This window comes from Pantherophis guttatus, chromosome 3, assembly GCF_059756535.1.
Source record: "Pantherophis guttatus breed Tessera chromosome 3, ASM5975653v1, whole genome shotgun sequence".
In the NCBI taxonomy this organism is placed as follows: domain Eukaryota; kingdom Metazoa; phylum Chordata; class Lepidosauria; order Squamata; family Colubridae; genus Pantherophis; species Pantherophis guttatus.
In genome coordinates this window covers 35081277-35099550 of record NC_142065.1, presented here as the reverse complement: position 1 = coordinate 35099550, position 18274 = coordinate 35081277, and the positions used below count along the sequence as shown (strand labels likewise).

The 18274-nt window shown below is 38.5% G+C and overlaps 1 protein-coding gene across 4 annotated transcripts in view; it reads left to right on the top strand.

Annotated features, from left to right (window-relative positions):
* The window catches only part of MTCL2 (microtubule crosslinking factor 2), a 75786-nt gene that overhangs the window by 37568 nt on the left and 19944 nt on the right, over nt 1-18274 (top strand). Inside the window, exons 4-9 of one of the 4 annotated variants that reach the window (XM_087889241.1) lie at nt 7741-7800; nt 11943-13172; nt 14322-14489; nt 15297-15422; nt 16220-16450; nt 17703-17810. In XM_087889241.1, coding sequence (XP_087745367.1) covers nt 7741-7800; nt 11943-13172; nt 14322-14489; nt 15297-15422; nt 16220-16450; nt 17703-17810 — 1923 coding nt within the window. Of the gene's footprint in view, nt 1-7740; nt 7801-11942; nt 13173-14318; nt 14490-15296; nt 15423-16198; nt 16451-17702; nt 17811-18274 lie in introns of all 4 variants that reach the window. The other 3 variants (XM_034414076.3, XM_034414077.3, XM_034414075.3) reach the window with 3 other exon arrangements.

Sequence of the window (18274 nt, the reverse complement as noted above, 5' to 3'; positions counted from 1 at the left end):
TTTTGGCAGCTGCAGTAAAAATCCATTCTTCTTTCTTGTTCAGCTACATCAGTTTTTTTCTCTATAGTTGCATATCTCCTTGCATGGTTGTATTAGGAGAATGTTAGTAGTGTTAGAAGAAAGCAGAGCAAATGACTGTGGCCAGTTTAGAAGCCGTAGTTCTCTTCATCCATGTTGGATAGGACTGGCAATGTTTCTTTTTGCTTCTCTTTCTAGGCAGCCTGTCCATACAACAAGCAATATGAGTGGACATATGATTGGCTTCTGCGCGGCCTGAGGGCATGAGCTGAATAGTAAATGGAGAGAGGAGCAGAGACTGCCAGTGAGAGATTAGGGACTGTAGGAAGGGGTTGGCTGCTATATGACTGGATTGGAATCACATGGTGTGTCCTTTCATAATGTGGGCTGCAATGTAGCATACAGATATGTATTTAGGCTTTTAAAATATTACTATATTTTTATGTTGCCATTTCTTTCCCTCTCTTCCACCTATCCTACCTCTAGAATGCATTTTTTTAAAAATTAGATTAGTATTCTTTTGGAAGAAAAACAGACTATGCACGTAAAGCTGTACTGTATATGATTTTGCACATGAAACCCTATTTATTGATGGGTTGCAATGCTGTTAGCACGGTAGTAGGGAAGAAAATACTTGAAATTATTCTTCCACACGATCGATGCTACCTTAGTGAAGCCTGCTGGACTTAAATCATAATGTTGTATTCAGATTCAACACTTTTTAGCCAAGTTTATTACGCCTAATAAAGACAACTTTAATATTGGGCTTTTCTAAAATACAAGCAGATGCTTTGTAACATTTGAAACAGAGACCAGAATGTCATCCTTCCTGCCCCCATATTTATTTTTACCAGTTAGAATGTTTTAAGTTTGCAGATACAATGCTTTTCTATTTTATTACTTTATTCCAGTTTTCAGAGCTTGTCAACGTCCCAATTCTAATGTTACCATGTTCCCCTTATTATTACAAAAAAAAAAAAACCAAAAAAAAAAAAAAACCAATGACATCCATTGCTTTTACCTGGACCTTTCCTCTTAAAATTATTTTGAATTTTGATAGATTTGGATTTCACAGTATCATTTATCTCTTCTTTTCAACATTGGATTCAATGTTGGTTATGCTGATCTTACATTCTGATTGATCATCTTTTTAATTGTATAAATTTAGCTCTTAAATTTGATCCCAGTGATTCAGCATTGTCTGGTCCATACTTTGCCGCTGGAAATGTGCCTTTTTAAAATTTTCTGTCCAAATTTCAAGCTCTATTATGCAGTTAATTTAATTCTAATGTTTATCTGGTGATGTCCAGATATAATGCATGTATTTATTGTTTAAAGCAGGTTCTGTGATTCATGGGTCTTATACTATCCTAAATGTATACATTTTTATAAAGTGAGGAGCTGCATTTTTGGTACTGGCTCCACCAGTTACCAGACTTAGTGTATCTTTGGGCTGACTATGTCATTACCTCTAGACCAAGAGCTTTATACTCTTTCCGTAATTAGAACAGTACTTTCCAATCTAATGGGGGAGGGTCTTATCACCTAGCATACAGACTTCTCTACACATTACAATTGAGTCCAGACAATTTTCTGGACAATGAGAGGTTGCCTAGATAGGTTGGTTCCTGCATAATTTGCAGAGCTTCATCTGCCCTCATCCTCCATTATTTTTAGCTTTAGCCCTTCTGTTTTGACCTAACCAATAAAGATACAATACAGAAGCTCCTACTAGGTTGCTTGCCAAATCTTATGCGTTTTCTGCTATGTCAAGGTAATAATCCCTCAGGAGGGTACCTACATACAAAATACACACACTCACACAAATGTTTATTTGATGGTTGTGAGGGAAGCAGTTGGGGAAAGGCTAAGGGATTATGTGTTGATTATTCTCCAGATGGAGTAAGCATCTCTTTTAATTGGTCAAATGGTAAGAAGGCCAATTAATTTTCACACCAATGGCCTTTTGCACCTGTGGCTTCATTTGTTTTGCAGCAAAATATTTGGAAGGGCTTGTTTAGGCTTAATGCAGAAGAGATCTTTTATGAATGTCTGGTAGTAACAATAAGATAGTTACCAAAATCATATTTGTTAGCTTTTCCTATCTGATAAGAATTAATTGCAGCATAAATATTTTGAAAAGATCTAGACAAACAAAGCAATACAGATAGTTCTCAACTTACAATCATTCTCTTAGTAACCGTTCAAAGTTACAATAGCACTGAAAAAAGTGACTTACAACCATTCCACGCGCTTACAACTGTCACAGCATTCCCACAATCATGTGATCAAAATTTGGGTGCTTAGTAACTGGCATATGATTAACGATGGTTGCATGGTCATGTGATTGCCATTTGAGACACTCTCATTGCAAGCAGAGACAATCGGGAAAGCCATATTCGCTTAACAACTGCATTGTTCACTCAACAACTACAGCAATTCGCTTAATAACCATGGCAAGGAGGTTATAAAATGAAGCATGAGTCATTTAACAACTGCCTTGCTTAGGAATGGAAAGTTTGGTTCACAGTTGTGGTTGTAAATTGAGGACTACCTACCGGTACACTATAAAAAAACCAAACCAAATCTGTGGAAATGGGATGGATTTTGACCATGCAGTGTAATCCTGGACATATAAGTAGACATGTCCCTTTTGTCAGCCTATAAACATGGGGGAGATCCAATTTTTGTTTTGCACAGCCTTAGCTTGCTCTTATCAAATTACAAATGTTATAATTTCTTAAATTATTGCTTCCAGAACTTATTAAATTCTGGAATGAAAATTAATGGGGGATCTATGTAGCTCTGATCCATGTATTGCGCTAAGACAAAGTTTATTTTGCAGTGTATTTTGCATTCAGCAGATTAATTTTAATTTGCATAATTCTACATTAAATAAATAAAGCTTCTGGCAGCCCCACAGAGAAACAAATACGAACTTTCAAGGGCATAAACAATAACTGCTGCTTTTATCTTTTTAATCTTTCACTTTCTAATCGTCACCATACACACTATAAACCACAAGCACAAGAAAACTGGAATTGTGTTGGAAGCTATGTCCAACAGTCATGATCACATCAAAATTGTGGTAAGTGCTAGTTTGAGCTAAATTGTGAGGGCTAGAAATGCTAAACTACCCAAAGGATGTCTTCACTGTGTCAGAAAGGACTTGGGCAGCATCCTCCGGCTGCTAGTTTGGGTGTTCCAAGCCATTCTTAAGAATCTGCGGACTTTTAAACAACAGGTTTGTCCTTAATAGGAGTGGCTTGGATCTCTATGCCTTGGCATAGGCAGCAGCTCACATTTCACAGCTGCATTCTTGGCTGCGAAGCTTTAACTCCAACTTGTGAATACTTTGGCACAGTACATATAGGCACAACAGAGTCCAAGGGACATCATTCTGACACACACTGACACACACACACACACACACACACACACACAAAATATATCAGTTTACTAAACTCTTTCTGGATGTGTTGGAACATGGAAGAGGCAAACCAGCTTTCCCCCTGTTTCTTTATAGAGGCTCTTTGATAATATTGGCTATATTTCAAATCACAGGAGGCAGGGCATAGGAAGAATATAAACAGATATATTAGAAATTGCTAGTCAACATTCACAAGCTTTTGAAGTCCAAAAGATGTCTCAATAATAATCTTCTTACATAGTGATTGAATAAATAGAGAGTACAGGTAGACCTCACCTTACAACCATTTGTTCAGTGACTATTCAAAGTTATAATGGTACTGCAAAAAGTAACTTATGACCATGTTTCAAGCTTACCACCCTTGCAGCATCCCCATAGTCACATGATCAGAATTCAGACGCTTGGCGACTGGCCATATTTATGACAGTTGCAGTGTCCCAGGGTCTTGTGATCACCTTTTGTGACCTTCTGACAAGCTAAGTCAACGATGAAGCCAGATTCACTTAACATTAATGTTACTGATTTAACAACTGCAGTGATTCACTTAACAAGTGGCAAGATAGTTGTAAAATGGGGCAAAATGTAAAATAACCCTAACTCTCACTTAACAACTGTCTTACTTAGCAAAGGAAATTTGGGACTCAATTGTAGTCACAAATTGAGGCCTACATATACCAGATGCATTGTAGCATCTGGTGTGAATTTCTTATTTTAGGAGGAATGAAGAAACGTAGTGATAGTGGTATACTTATTTCAGTCTACTTAATCCAGGGGTATCAAAATCGATTGCATCACAGGCCGTATTGTGCGTATCGGGATGTTTTTTGCCTTTGTGGAGCTGGGGTGGGCGTGGCTTGCATGGGCCAGATCCAACCTGTGGGCCGCCAGTTTGACAGTCCTGATTAATCCCTGATTGAGTTGGGATTTAAACCTGGTCTATATATGCCAAGACAAATGTAATCTCCCCTGGACTGAATTGTTCATCAGTTCAGTGGGGCATCTGTTGGCAGCAAGATAATACATGAAGCTGTTGAGAAGGAAGTTATGTACCAAGAAAAAGAGATTTGTAAATTAATTTTAAATTACAGTATGTATTGTTATTGACTTGTTGAAATCTTGGTGATGAATAGGTATAAATTCAGCAGGATTATATATTTACTTGGTTATCATCTTGCTCTGGAGGTGACATTCTTAACTGTCATGGATTGCAGTCATTAATATACTCCCTTAGCTATCATTTATCTTGTTAGTAGCCATTATATGAACATGTGATCATACTGCATAACGATCTCATTAGGTGAAAACCACTATATTAAATATTACATTCACTACTGGAAGTTAGTGGTAATTGGCAATTATAGCTGTATGTGTTGGCAATTTATTTTTTAAAAGGAAGTTTATATTGGTTTTTAGTTAGTATTACTTATAAATTAATGAACTATAACTGGATATTGGACTTGGGGAGACTCATATTCAAGAGCCATTTGACCATGGAGTTCATTGGTGACTTTGGGCTAGTGACTGTGTGTGTTTCTGTATGTGTCTGTTTGCCTTTGTTACTTAGTTGGTTTTGGATAATATTAGTTTTCATGACTGTGCATTATTATATAAATGTAACTGTTTTAATCTGATAGCTTCAATGCTTAATTCTTCTAGGATTAGTTTTACACTCTGCTGGAATTTTTAGAGGTACTTTGCAACAATAGAGATACTTTGCAACTATATCTGGGGGAAGCAGAATGGCAATAATTACTCCTATTTATTCATAATTAACTAGTTAAACATAGTTAACTATTATGGAGGTTGTGAACTAGACTGAATTATCTTGACAACCATTCCTATACCTTAAGCATCATTTTACTTTAAAAGTCTTAACTTTTTTGCATATATGAAAAGAGAAAAAATAGAAGCTGTCTTATCCAATTGTCAGTCAGGACAGGTTCTTTTAAAATATATTTCTATGTCAAAGAAAAGTTTTTAATAAAGAGCTGAAAGAGAAAGGGCACTCTTAGGTTTATGTAACATTAAGAAGTTTGTTTGCCTTTAACATCTTGAATTAAAACTGAAAACATCACTTCAATGCACAAGTGGAAAATAGAAATGTGGCGATTTGCTTGTTTGAAATCTCTGTATTAAGCTTAGCAGAAATATGTCTTCAGTAAGTGTGCAGCCAAAACTATTAACATAATAGTATATTTTAGGTATTGTTCAGGGTTATTATTTTTTTGCTTATAATCTGAATACACATCGCTTAATAAAGAAACTACAAAGAATTCCAATTGTTTATTACAAAATGCTAGCCTCTAATATATTAGTGATTTCATACTATTCCCACAAAGCTTATGTTTACTATTAATATATATGTAGGTTGCATTTCCATTACTCCCATTAAGTGTCAGTTATGCTCCTTAACTATTAAGGTTTGTAAATTCTTATAGTAGGTGGTTGCTATTTTTCTCCTTTGTTAAGGAAGTGAAAAACATTGCTATGTTTTGCTACTTTGCAGGAACTGAGCCAATTTAGAACAGAGAGATTTCCTTGAGAATTTTAATTACCATTGGTGAATTTCTTCTCCCTGAGTTAACATGCAGTGCTTGTGACCCTAATTTTATCTTTCCTGCATTACGTCACTCACACAAAGCTTGTTTCCTACTTCATATGCTGAACTACATTTCATAAAATAAGTTTTGTATTAAATCCTACCTGATATCACTGATAATAGTGAGAGGTATAGAACCAGTATGACTTAAAGGGTTGGACAGACAGTAAGGAGACTCAGGTTCTAGTCCATCTCAACTGTATAAATTCCCTGGATAGGTTTAGGCCAGTTATTCTGTATCAGCCATGAAGTTGTAATTGTGGGGATAATGTGTAGGGATAATTAGGAGCCCTGGTGGCGCAGTGGTTAAATGCAATATTGCAGATAAACTCTGCCCATGGCCAGGAGTTTGATCCTGATCGGGCTCAAGGTTGACTTAGCCTTCCATTCTTCCAATGGGGGAAAATTGTTGGGGGCAATATGCAAATAATGCTGACATTGTAAACTGCCCACAGAGTGCGGTAAAGCAGGGGTCACCAACCTCAGGGACCACTAAATTCATAATTTTAAATCACTAATATGATCTGTCTAATGACCAGCTGGGTGGGCGTGGCAAGGTGGTCATGTGACTGAGTGGGCGTGGCCAATTCAACATCACTCCCATCGAGGGGCACCTTGCCAACCTCTACTCGCTACTCCTCACCTGCCTGCCTGCCTAGGGCCCTAACAGGAAGCAGTTGCTGGAGCTAAGCAGCCCACCATGAGAAAGAGTTGGCAAAACAGCTGGCTCAGTTCAAATTGGATCTGACTGAGAAGGAGGCTCAGCAAAAGCACCTCACTGAGGACTATGAGAATAGGCTTTCCAAGCAGAGGGAAGACCTGCAGGAGTGCAACATCAGGTACCAGCACCTGGAGGCTCAGCAGACTGAGATGGTCAGCCAGTTCCAGGCCATGATGCAGTCCCACTGGAACAAGGCCCTCTGGCTCTTTGCCACCAGCGGCACTTCCCTCCAGCCTTCACCCAAAGCCCCACACCAGGAGGCTGAAGCAGACCCCAAGTCAGAATTTCTGTCCCCCTCCGACCCACACAAAAAGATCCAGAAGGGGAAGACTCTGCAGCAACACAAACCTTTATTGCACGTATCTGGCCCAGGGGCCGTAGTTTGAGGACCCCTGATTTAATGCAATATAAAAAATGCAAATAATTTTTCTGCAGACCACCAAAATTTTCTCATGAACCACCAGTGGTCCATAGACTACCAGTTGGTGGCTGCTGCTGTAAAGCACAATGGGACAGTATATAAGTCTAAATGCTATTGCTGTGATCCTGATGTAAGCTGCCTTGTGCTCTTGAGGAAGGGTAAAATACAAGCCTGGCTGATAAACAGGCAAACCAGCATTTCTCAACCTTTGCAACTTTAAGATACGTGAACTTCAATTCCCAGAATTTCCCAACCAGCAAACTACAAAGAAAAACTTACTTCTGCCTTTTTTACTTCAATTCCCTCCAAATCTGAGAAATTTAGTCAGTCTCACTGGTATGTATTGTTAGTGCATCAATTCTCGTGGGGAAACATATTTTTTGAAAACCTGGAGGAAATTAAATTCAACTCTGTGAAGCTCATTAGAAGGTGTGGACTTTAGTGATCAGAGCTACTTTACATTGTCACAGGAAAAAATGGTTAGATGATTGGTGGGTGTTAGCAGTGTACAGCTGCCATTTTTATAAAAACATTTCTCTCTTCTATTTCAGAATTCTTTAAAGAAAAGGGGACGTTCTCTAGGGAAGACAGACAAGAAATCATCTGTCCAGGTACAATAATTCCAATAATTGGTATGCTATTGGAATAGAATATCCAGTGAATACTTAACTTCAAAGCTGTATTCTTTATCTTTGCAAAAAATCCAAATTGCTTTTTGTTTTGTTTTGTTTATATTTTAGGATGGTGTTCTGATTTTTCATCTTCATCTTGTATTTCAATGACAGAGTAACATATTTTGTATGCAGAAAAGCCCCATTTTTAATCACTGGTATTTCAAGTAAATCTGGCCTCTGATAAGCAGAGTCAAGGAATTTTTTTGACTTAATGCAACAGATATTTGGAATGGAAATTCCATTAAATGCCAACTTAACTGTTGTTGCCAAACCAATAAGTGTATGTTGTAGAGCCCTCGTGTAATATAGGCACAGATGTACACTTACTAATGCCCTAACATGACCATCTGCTTCAACACGCACTATTTATCAAATGCAGCATGCACTGTAAATAATTTTCACTTGCTAACAAATGAAAAGACTATCTCCTATATCTTGTTCATATAGCTGATACTAGGTTGCAAAGGAACAAAGTTTGTGTTGAAATTATGGGGCAATAATACTTTTTGCTTTTGTTTCATTGCTATTTAAAAGCAGCCCAACCACATCTTTTAATAAAATATAGGTCTGATGCTCTTAGTATTAATGTTTACATGCTCTGCATGGCATTCACTGACCATGAATAGCTCTGCAATATCAGGAATATATTGTTCAAATCCTCCATGAACAATTGTATCACCAGAAAGATGCAGTTATACAAAGTAGGATTCCAGTTCATTGCATTGAGCTGGACTAATTTTTAAATTGAGTTTATGCTCTCTCCCTAAGGCCAAAATTGATGTTTTATTCTGGTTGCAATCCTTTGTTTGATCAATAGCTGGAAAAACATAGATGTTTCTCTTGAAACTAAGATATCTTCATGATTTAGGGCAGTTATATAATTTTGCATTATACCCATGTGTTGACCAGAGAACCAGAAAAAACAGATGTGTCCTTTGCAGGCTAGAATAGACTGGGATAGCAATAATTTTAGAATAACCTATATTGCGCTTCAGTTATCAAGATTACGTTAACGAGACTGGAATCATTCTGTTTTACATTCCCAGTGTTCTCGCTCTTTGAGTTTACATTGTTGTTCTCTTGAATGTTAAATGAAATTAAAATGACCCTTTTAGGAAAATACAAGAATCTTTGGTGAGAGAGTCCTTGATTCTCATCTACATGATGGCTTAGAAGGTATAAACCATGGATAATACAGCCAAATTTGAGCAGTCCTCTCTTATGGCCAGAAGGATAGATTCTGATCTTTGAATATAGAATGGAAATTTGAATAACATGTAGAACGGAACTCAGTTAAAATGCTCTGTGCAATTTTCTTAATTTCTAAAGTGATGTTTACTTTATTTTTAAAATCGTAATCAAGAGATTGAACATTTAAATATCTATAGAATGATTAAGTAGATATATGAATATAGGAACAGGGAGATTAGGACCTATTAAAAGAAATGTATAGTTATGTGTTATAGAAGTATTGTCCTTAACTGATTTATTGTACTCTTTTTTTCTATGGTATAGTTTTACTATTGTTTGGGATTTTTTTAAATGTAAATTACCATGGATTATACATTTATCTAGAATAATATAAGCTTTGAATAAACAATGCTGTCAAAAGAAAAAAGTAATATATTCCCCAAACACATTTTACTTCAAGCTCAAATAAGGTTGAAGCCTGATTCTGCATACTGCTGGGTTTTTGATTTTTAATAACCTTGGTAAGAGTTTCCAAATGCCCTATTATAGCATATTTCAAATTGAGGTCCATATTCAGAAGAATATGTGTTACTTTTATAGAGGAACTGAGTATGCTGATTGAGCACAGTTGATGTCAGCTAGTGATTTATTCCCCAAGCTAAATCCGTTATCATCTAAATTTACTGTACGTAGATTGAAGTGCTGGTTGCATGATTTTCAGCATGATTTGGTGCGCACAGCCATCCATGGCTGATCTATAAAGTCAAATAGGGTAGCCCTGAGATCCTGGAAAATTATGGTGTGGCAGTAGGAAAAAATGTCCTGGAAGAAAGAAGTATTTAGCCATTTCCATATTGCTACCAAACAAACTACATGAATGTGGCCACAAATTATCGTGGCAGATTATCTGGACTCTTCAGTTATAATTCAGACTGGGATATGGGACAGAAATAGCATTGATTGTCCCTTTAGATGAATTCTGCATGGGTGGGATGGGATAGTGCATCCAACCTCACCCTACTTGACCTCTCAGTGGCTTTTGATGCCACTGACCATTGTGCCCTTCTGGATTGGCTCAGAGAGGGTTGGGGATAGGTGGCATAGTATTGTACTGGTTTATTTCTTTCCTTTAGGCTCAATTCTAGTCAGTAATAATTGGGAAGGAGAGCAGAAGTTTCACCTGTAGCCAGTGTGTGTTGCCACAGTGATCAGTGCTTTCTCTTCTCCTTTTCAACATCTGCACGAGGTCACCACGTGGAGTAAAGGTATCATCAGTATGCTGATGATGCCCAATTATATATTTCTAACCCTGGTGAATTAAACAATGCCATGAACATCTTATCTTAATGCCTGGAGGCTGTAAATGTCTGGATGGGCAAAAGAAACAGCTTCAGCTGAACTCCGGCAAAATTGACTAGCTTTGTGTTTGGGGACTTCCAGCAATATACAGTCTTTGGTGCTGGGTGGAATTGCATGACCTCAGGGCAGATCCGGTGCACAATCTTGGGGTCCTCTTAGGCTTATGACTCTTGTCCCATATGCAGAGAGGGCAGCTGTGGCTAGGAGGGCCTTTGCATAGCTTTGTCTTGTGTGCCAGTTATGCCTGTTCCTGGATTAGTAGGCCCTGCTTATAGTCACTCATGCTCTAATCACCTCTAGACTGATTACTGCAATGCGCTCTACATGGGGCTTCGCTTGAACAGCATTTGGAAGTTTCATATGATGCAGCCCCCAAAGATTGCACCATTTAATTTTGACACATTCATGTTGCTTTCTTAGCAAGGAGTATGTTAACATCTATTTTATTTTTTAACAATCCCAAACCCCAAAATTGGTGGGGGAAAGAACCTTCAGACCACTTCCCAGTTGACGTTACATCATCACAGTATCAACTATGTTCCCCAGAGGTCAGACATTAAGCATATCAAAATGCATTTCCCCAGTGGAAAAAAAGCTAATTCCCCTGATTAACTCCATCACATTAGCCTGATTCCGAAAGGTAGCTCAATGTTTCATTTCAGTATTAAAAAGACTCCATTGGAAATTGGGAACTAATAAATTCAAATAAATAAATGAAGAGCAACAAACTGAGGAGAGTAGTTTTGTGTCTTTTTGCTGAAATCTCTTGATATTTGAACTCTTTAAAGAGATATCCAGCATTTGAACAATCGGACCCAGAAGCAAAGATCGGCTGGAGGCAGATGGAGGCATTTATTGAACACAGTTTTTAGGATATGCTCATAATTCCAAGGAAACATAACTACTGGCTTGCCTCAAAGGATAAAAGGAAGGGTTTTTTGATCTTTAGTGAATTTCTCTTCCTCCCTCTTCCAATTTATGCTATGTCTGAATCTGGTGCAACAGAATTTCTATAACGATAATGCAACAATGCAGTACATTTTAAGAATTGAAAAACAGTTGCTTTTTTTCAATTCTGGCTGATGCAACTTTAAGCTGTTAGTTGTAACTGAATGCTCATAGTGTATTGGACATCTGGAAAGAAGGTTTCAATGATTACTGGAGACATTCTTTTCTTCTGAGGGTTTTCTTAGAGCTTTCATTCCATGAGTTATGTAGGCAGGAAATAAACTAATTTTATAACGGTCTAACGGTCACTTTTAATGAGATAATGTTCCTCAAGGGAAAATGAAAATGTTATCCAAGAGGAACTGATTGGTTTAGGTTTTATGAAAACTTCCAGTTCTCAAACAGCAACCCCAACTTTGGCTTTTCAGTATAATATCAATATAAATATAATAAATTATTGATAGTAGGTCCATGTTTATCGTACTGCCACAAAAGAACAATAGTTTTTCTAATATACAGTGATTTGTTAAAAGTGCCATTTTCTTTTGGTAATGCTTGCACCATTTCTTTTTTGATCCTAGGAAGACAATGCAGATCTCAAATGTCAGTTACATTTTGCTAAGGAGGAATCTGCTCTAATGTGTAAAAAGCTATCCAAGTTAGCCAAAGAGAATGACAGTATGAAGGATGAGCTGACAAAATACCAGTCCTTGTATGGGGACCTGGAAAGCTCTCTCTCCATAGAAGAGTTGGCCGACTCACCTCACTCTAGAGAAGCTGAACTAAAGGTTCACTTGAAACTTGTTGAAGAAGAAGCCAATATTCTGAGCCGTAGAATAGTGGAGCTTGAGGTTGAAAATCGAGGACTGAGGGCAGAGATGGATGACATGAAGGGGCAGGGAGATAAAGACCTTTTGGGACAAGATATCCAGTTGGCTTTCTCCATGACAAACAATGGAGACTCTGTGGAGAGTGTGGCAGAACTCAGGCGGCACTTGCAGTTTGTGGAAGAAGAGGCAGACCTGTTGAGACGTTCATTGATGGAGCTGGAGGAACAGAATAAGCTCCTCATGAATGAGCTCAATAAGTACAAGTCAGATCATGATCTGGATATCACTTTATCTGAGGACAGCTGTTCAGTGATCAGTGAGACTTCTCAAGAAGAACTGGCCACTGCCAAGGTCCAAATCAGTGAGCTTAGTGGCAAAGTTAAGAAACTACAGTATGAGAACCGTGTGCTACTCTCCAACTTGCAACGTTGTGACCTTGCCTCTTGCCATACCACCCGGCCCATGATGGAGACAGATGCTGAAGCTGGTGATTCTGCCTTGTGCATCCCAACCTCGCTTTGGAAAGAAATTCCTAATGGGGGAGAAAATGATGCAAAGGAGAAAATACCTAGCAATGGCTTCAGCAAAACTCACGAAAACAGCCCCAACCAGCTTTTCAAATGTAAAGACTTTGAGACCCTCCTTGACATCCGAGATCAGGCTGCTCTTGTCAGCAAAGCTATTGATGTCCTGATTTCTGATGCCAATGGCTTTACCTCTAACCTCAAACTTTGCATGGACAATGACTGTGCACAGTTAGTTTTGAGTGAGGCAATGGACAATGAGAATACGACAGACTCTAAGCTGATCAATGCTATTTTGATGCGGCTTGGAGTCCTGCAACAGGAGCTAAACACCTTTATGAAAAAAGTGGACCATATTGGTGGCTGCTTGAAAGATCAGCAGGATTCCCTACCGGGTTCCAGCTCCCAGGACTCCACCAAAGAAGCTCTACGAAAAAGTCATGGTGCTGAATTCCAGGTGAGGGTTTCTCTGAGTTGTTGACAGTGACTCCCTTGCAGTTATGATTGCTTTATTTGCTGTACAGTACTGTTTTTTCTTGCCTTAACCAACCAGAACCTGACCCTGTTAATGTAACTTCCTTTTTCTACTTTCTCAGAGTGAAATGACAAACTAACAACTAGTTCACTGCATGGAACTGAGGCCACTAACAAGATAGGACTCTGGTTTAGCAGAGTGTGCATGGGACAGGAGATTGCCTAGACAAATGCATAATATATTGTAACCCCAACCCAAATATAGTTCATATGTAGGGCAGAAAAAATGAAATCATAACCCTGCCAGAAGAGGTTTACATTACAAGATAATCAAGATCATGTGCCATGACCTTGCCAAATCATTTCCGCATATTGATAGATTTGCCATGGAATGGAATAGTACCCATTTAAAGTAATTCTCCAAAGTCAATTCGGTAAGAGAAAACATTAGCTTCCAAGGTTTTTGTGTAACACTTAATTTTGGAGAGGTTTACTGAGATAACTTTGCCTTATAGTAAATATAATTTGAGTATTTGTCAGATGCATGCATTTTCCCTGTTTAGAATGGAGGGATGGAAGTATGATTGAAACTTCACCTCTGCAGACAAACTGTGTGTTTGTCTTGACTAAGATAATGCTTAGGAAAATTAAGTCTTGCAGACCAGACCCTGGTGTAGCAAGAGAAAATGTAGTGACCCAAGCTGGATATGAAATGCTTTGGCTCTTGTGGGAAATGGTTTGGGAGAATGGCTGGATTGCAACCTCCTGCAGCACACTCCAAATTTTCAGAGTTCTATTTTTGTGCATGCACTGGCCCCCTCCGTTATTCCAGCTAGCCACACCCTCACCCCTAGCACTGCATGGCACCATAACTGGTGTTTGCACATTTTTTCCCTCTCTCTCTTTCTCCCCTTCCCAAACAATCCAGCCCACGTGTCTGCTCATTTTGTGTCTCCTTTTATTTTCCACTTTATCTTCTGCCACAGTAGTGAAGCTCCTCTTCCTCTTCATCCTTTTTGTTGTCTTGTAGCTCTCTTTATTGTTCCTGAGACCCATTTGTTTTGTTTTTGTTTTTTCTTTTCTTTTCTATTCTTTTGGTTTGTTCTCATTAACTTGCCCATGCATGCAGCAGTCTGACTTTAGGGAGGCCCCAGACTGGGATGTCGGGGAGAGCAGGCCCTCTGATCTGTATCGCAGTAGCAGCAGCAACACTGCCACCATCAATTCAGAAGCCAACATGGGACTTGACCGGAGCTACAAGACATACCAACGAGAAGAGAAGGATTCTTACATGTCTGAGGTATGTGCCGATGTTCCGAAAGGAAGAGAGGATGGCTGGCTGGGGACTCTGGAAAGAGTTACTTGGCTGGGAAAATATCAGTTAATTATATATTAGAGGGGGAAAAAAATAAAGGTAATGTTCTCATTCATCCACCTTTGCGTTTTCATTTCTGCTAAACCTTTGGGAAAAACCAAATTGGAATATGTAGATACTAACATGTCGGAGATCTCAGTAATCAGCAGCATGTTAATTTGACTAATAACAAAATGATTCAATCTGGTGTCCATCCTATTTGATGGGTTGCATCACTTTGTTGGCTACAGATCATGGTGTTTGAGCCAGCATAACATATTGGGAAAGCACCATATTGAGGAAGAATGAAGTATAAAATAGAAAGGATTTGAAGGAAGATTTGCTGGCTTCTTGTGCAAGATTGCAATTTGGAAGTTTTCAGTTGCAGGATTACAATATGCAATAAAGCCCATGGGGCCATTGCTGACAGTTTTTCCAGGATTCTTCCTTTTATGTTACTTTCTAGAGTTCTCATATATAGTAATTAATATAGTAATTGTTACATCAAAGCATGTACACAGACGCCTCATTGCAAAGGACAAGTCTTAGATTTATGCACAAAGATACACAAAATGCAAATGTTGCTCCCACTATATCATATACAGGGTTTTTTTGTTTTGTTTTTTTGGTATCTTTTCCCAAATAGCACAGAGTTATTGGGGTAAAGTTGAATACATAGATAATAACAAAAAGATTCAATTTTGGGTGTCATGATACCTCGTCTGACTATTGGCTGTTATACCATTCTTGCAGATCAAGGAACTGCAACTAGTTCTTTCTGAAGCTAATGAGAGTTTGAGGGGCTTACAGGAACAACTTTCCCAAGAAAGGCAGCTGAGGAAAGAGGAAGCAGAGAACTTCACACAGAAAGTCTGCCAGGTTAGTGGGATTTGTTTGGAGTCATCTTCTGGGATGCAAGAAGGGCTTGCAGCAAACATATAAGAGAGCACTGGTGCAAACTTATCCCTTGTGCTGCTTCAACCATTTTGCATTTGGATACAAGCACAGAATAATTCTCTTCTGCCCCCTCCGGTTGCTAACAAATAAACAATGCTTTTAGTTGGTGTCTCTGCATATTGGAAATGTATTGCCATGAATCAGTATATAGCAAGTGTATAGTGATACTTACCTACTTGGTAAGTGTTTGGTGACTTTCAGGGGTTAACCAAAATTTGTGGAATGAACTCTGGATGCTTCCAAACATGATGTCTGAAACCTTTGGGTATTTCTTTCTCCCAAACCAGCATTATTCTGAACAACATTGCCCAGAATATTTTAATACCCTGTTTTCCCCAAAATAAGACATCCCGTGATGATAAGACCAATCAGGCTTTTGAGTGCATGGCAATAAGGCCAAGCGCTTATTTCAGGCTTCAAAAAAATATAAGACAAGGTCTTATTTTCGAGGAAACACGGTAGTTGAAATTGCTCTCACTATATTTTGTTCCCATATGCTTTTATCATTTTTTTGGTTTTTCCATACCAAACAGTTCAAATATTTTAAAAAATAAAACACTAGTGAAAGAGAAGAAAATAGTCATGCCTCCCATACATTAGACTTTTCTTGTCCGCACTCTTGCTTCCTTTGATTAAATGTGAACTGGCTTTGCTGGTACCCCTCAGCCCCACCTCACCCTGTTGTATAATGTTCTCAGTTTCTTCCCGTGTTTTATCAGCTAAAGGATGATCACCAGAAGGCCCTCCTGAGAAGGGAATTTGAGCTGCAGAGTTTGAACCTTCAGAGGAGGTTGGAGCAGAAGTTCTGGAGCCAGGAGAAGAACCTTCTGGTACAAGAATCCCAACAGTTCAAGCAAAATTTCCTGCTTCTTTTTATGAAGCTCAAGTGGTTTCTGAAGCACTGGAGGCAAGGGAAATCCTTGCAAAATCAATGCAGTGATTTCTTGGAGGTATAGTAATGTTTGACCATGAACTTCCACATCTATGTAATCAAAATCTTCAATTGACTTTAACAAAGATAACTGGGACATTTGCCTTGAGTGTACTTTGTTTTTTTGTTAATATCTTTTATCATTCTAAGACAAGGTTGGCTGGTATCATAATTTAGGCTCTGTCAAGCATGCAAGAAATGGCCTTATATCCATTCCTTTTTATCTTTTTTCAAGTCCTTCACTCTTTGAAGGCAAGAGTTATTATCTAGCTTTTGGCATTAGATAATTTTCTCTATACTTATCTTGGTGAAGGTCGGCAATTGAGATACAAGGCTTGAATCAGCATTGTTTAAATTCTTCATGTATATGTCAAGTCAACTTTGGCTAGAACATACATTCTATTTATCCTCCTCTCTACTCTAAAAATGGGGCATTTATGGTCTTTGACCATAAACTACAGCTCATCAACAAAGCCAGTAGTGAAATATGTTACACTTCAACATTTGAAAGGGTCCTTATTCCTGCTCTACTGCAGGAAGAACAATCACAAGTGACATAAAAAGCATGTGGAGACTTAAGTATGCATTTTTACTTTATTAAATTATGGTATGGGAATTAATCTGCAGCGAGGCTTTTTCGTGAATGGAGAAAGCATGCTGCTGTAAAAATAACTCTGTAGTAGCATCTCTACCCTCCTTTACATTCTGTTAGCCTCATTCTTGCCCGCCTCCATCTTATCTTCAACACTGGATGGAGAAGGAATTATTTTACCTGGCTGATAAGGTTTTATCGAGTTGTCTTGGCTCTGGATGTAAGGAGAAGAAAGGCCATGTTAGATGAACAAAACAGTCTCTCATCATTATCAGAGCAACATATTCATGCTAATCGAAATAGAATGCATAGTTTGTGTGCAGCTGAAAAATTTCAGGCTTGGCAACAACAGCTTCTTTATATGCCAGTTTACTGTGAAGCCCTAAAGGATGATTCTTTCCAGGCACAAATGTCTAGAAAGGTGCCTGGTACAGAAACATGAGTGAGAGGGTGATACCGAACATAGTTGTTATGACATGGCATGGAAACGTCTCTGTGTGGCTGCTGCTTATTGTAGCATCCCACTTTGAGTGATAGGTTTGGCCTGTTGACAGTTCTCAACCTGTCACCTCTGTTTGAAGGGTCCAGTAGGCTCTGTACTAGCAGGTTGTTTTCAGCCAACAAAGCTGGTGATTTAGTTATGATAGGCTCCTCCTCACTGTTTGCTTTTTTTTTTAAGGTGAATAGCATGAAAGAACTATATTTGCTGATTGAAGAAGAAGAACTAAGCCCACAGCAGCAAGCTGATAATAAGACATACACTGGAGATTTTTGGTCTCAGAACATGGTAAGATGGAATAGGAGACCAATGGAATGAGGAATCCATTCTGTATAGAACTTGTGATCGTTTACAGTTCCTCTTAAATACTTATTGTTTGGTACTTCTTTGAATTAGTTGAATTTGAATGCATGAGCTGAGCTGACTGAAAAATTTGCTGTCTGAAGTGATGTAATAGTTTTGCTATTGGCACCCACACATAACTTTCACATCACCACAAACTCTATGCTTTTGCTGATGGGTTGACCCATTCAGATGTAATCAATGTTCAGTTATCAAAGCAGCCTAGCCCATAATGTTCTCTTCCCATCTGGGATATGATGAAAAAAATCTGCAGAAACATTTGTGGAAAGAAAAGTTGCAGCTGAGGAGTGACATGGTGAAGGTGTAGAGGGCTTGCCTCACCCCTCTGCTGCTCCTTGTTCTTTTTTGTTCAGAGATTCAGGAATATATAAATCTGCCTTGTTGTTATC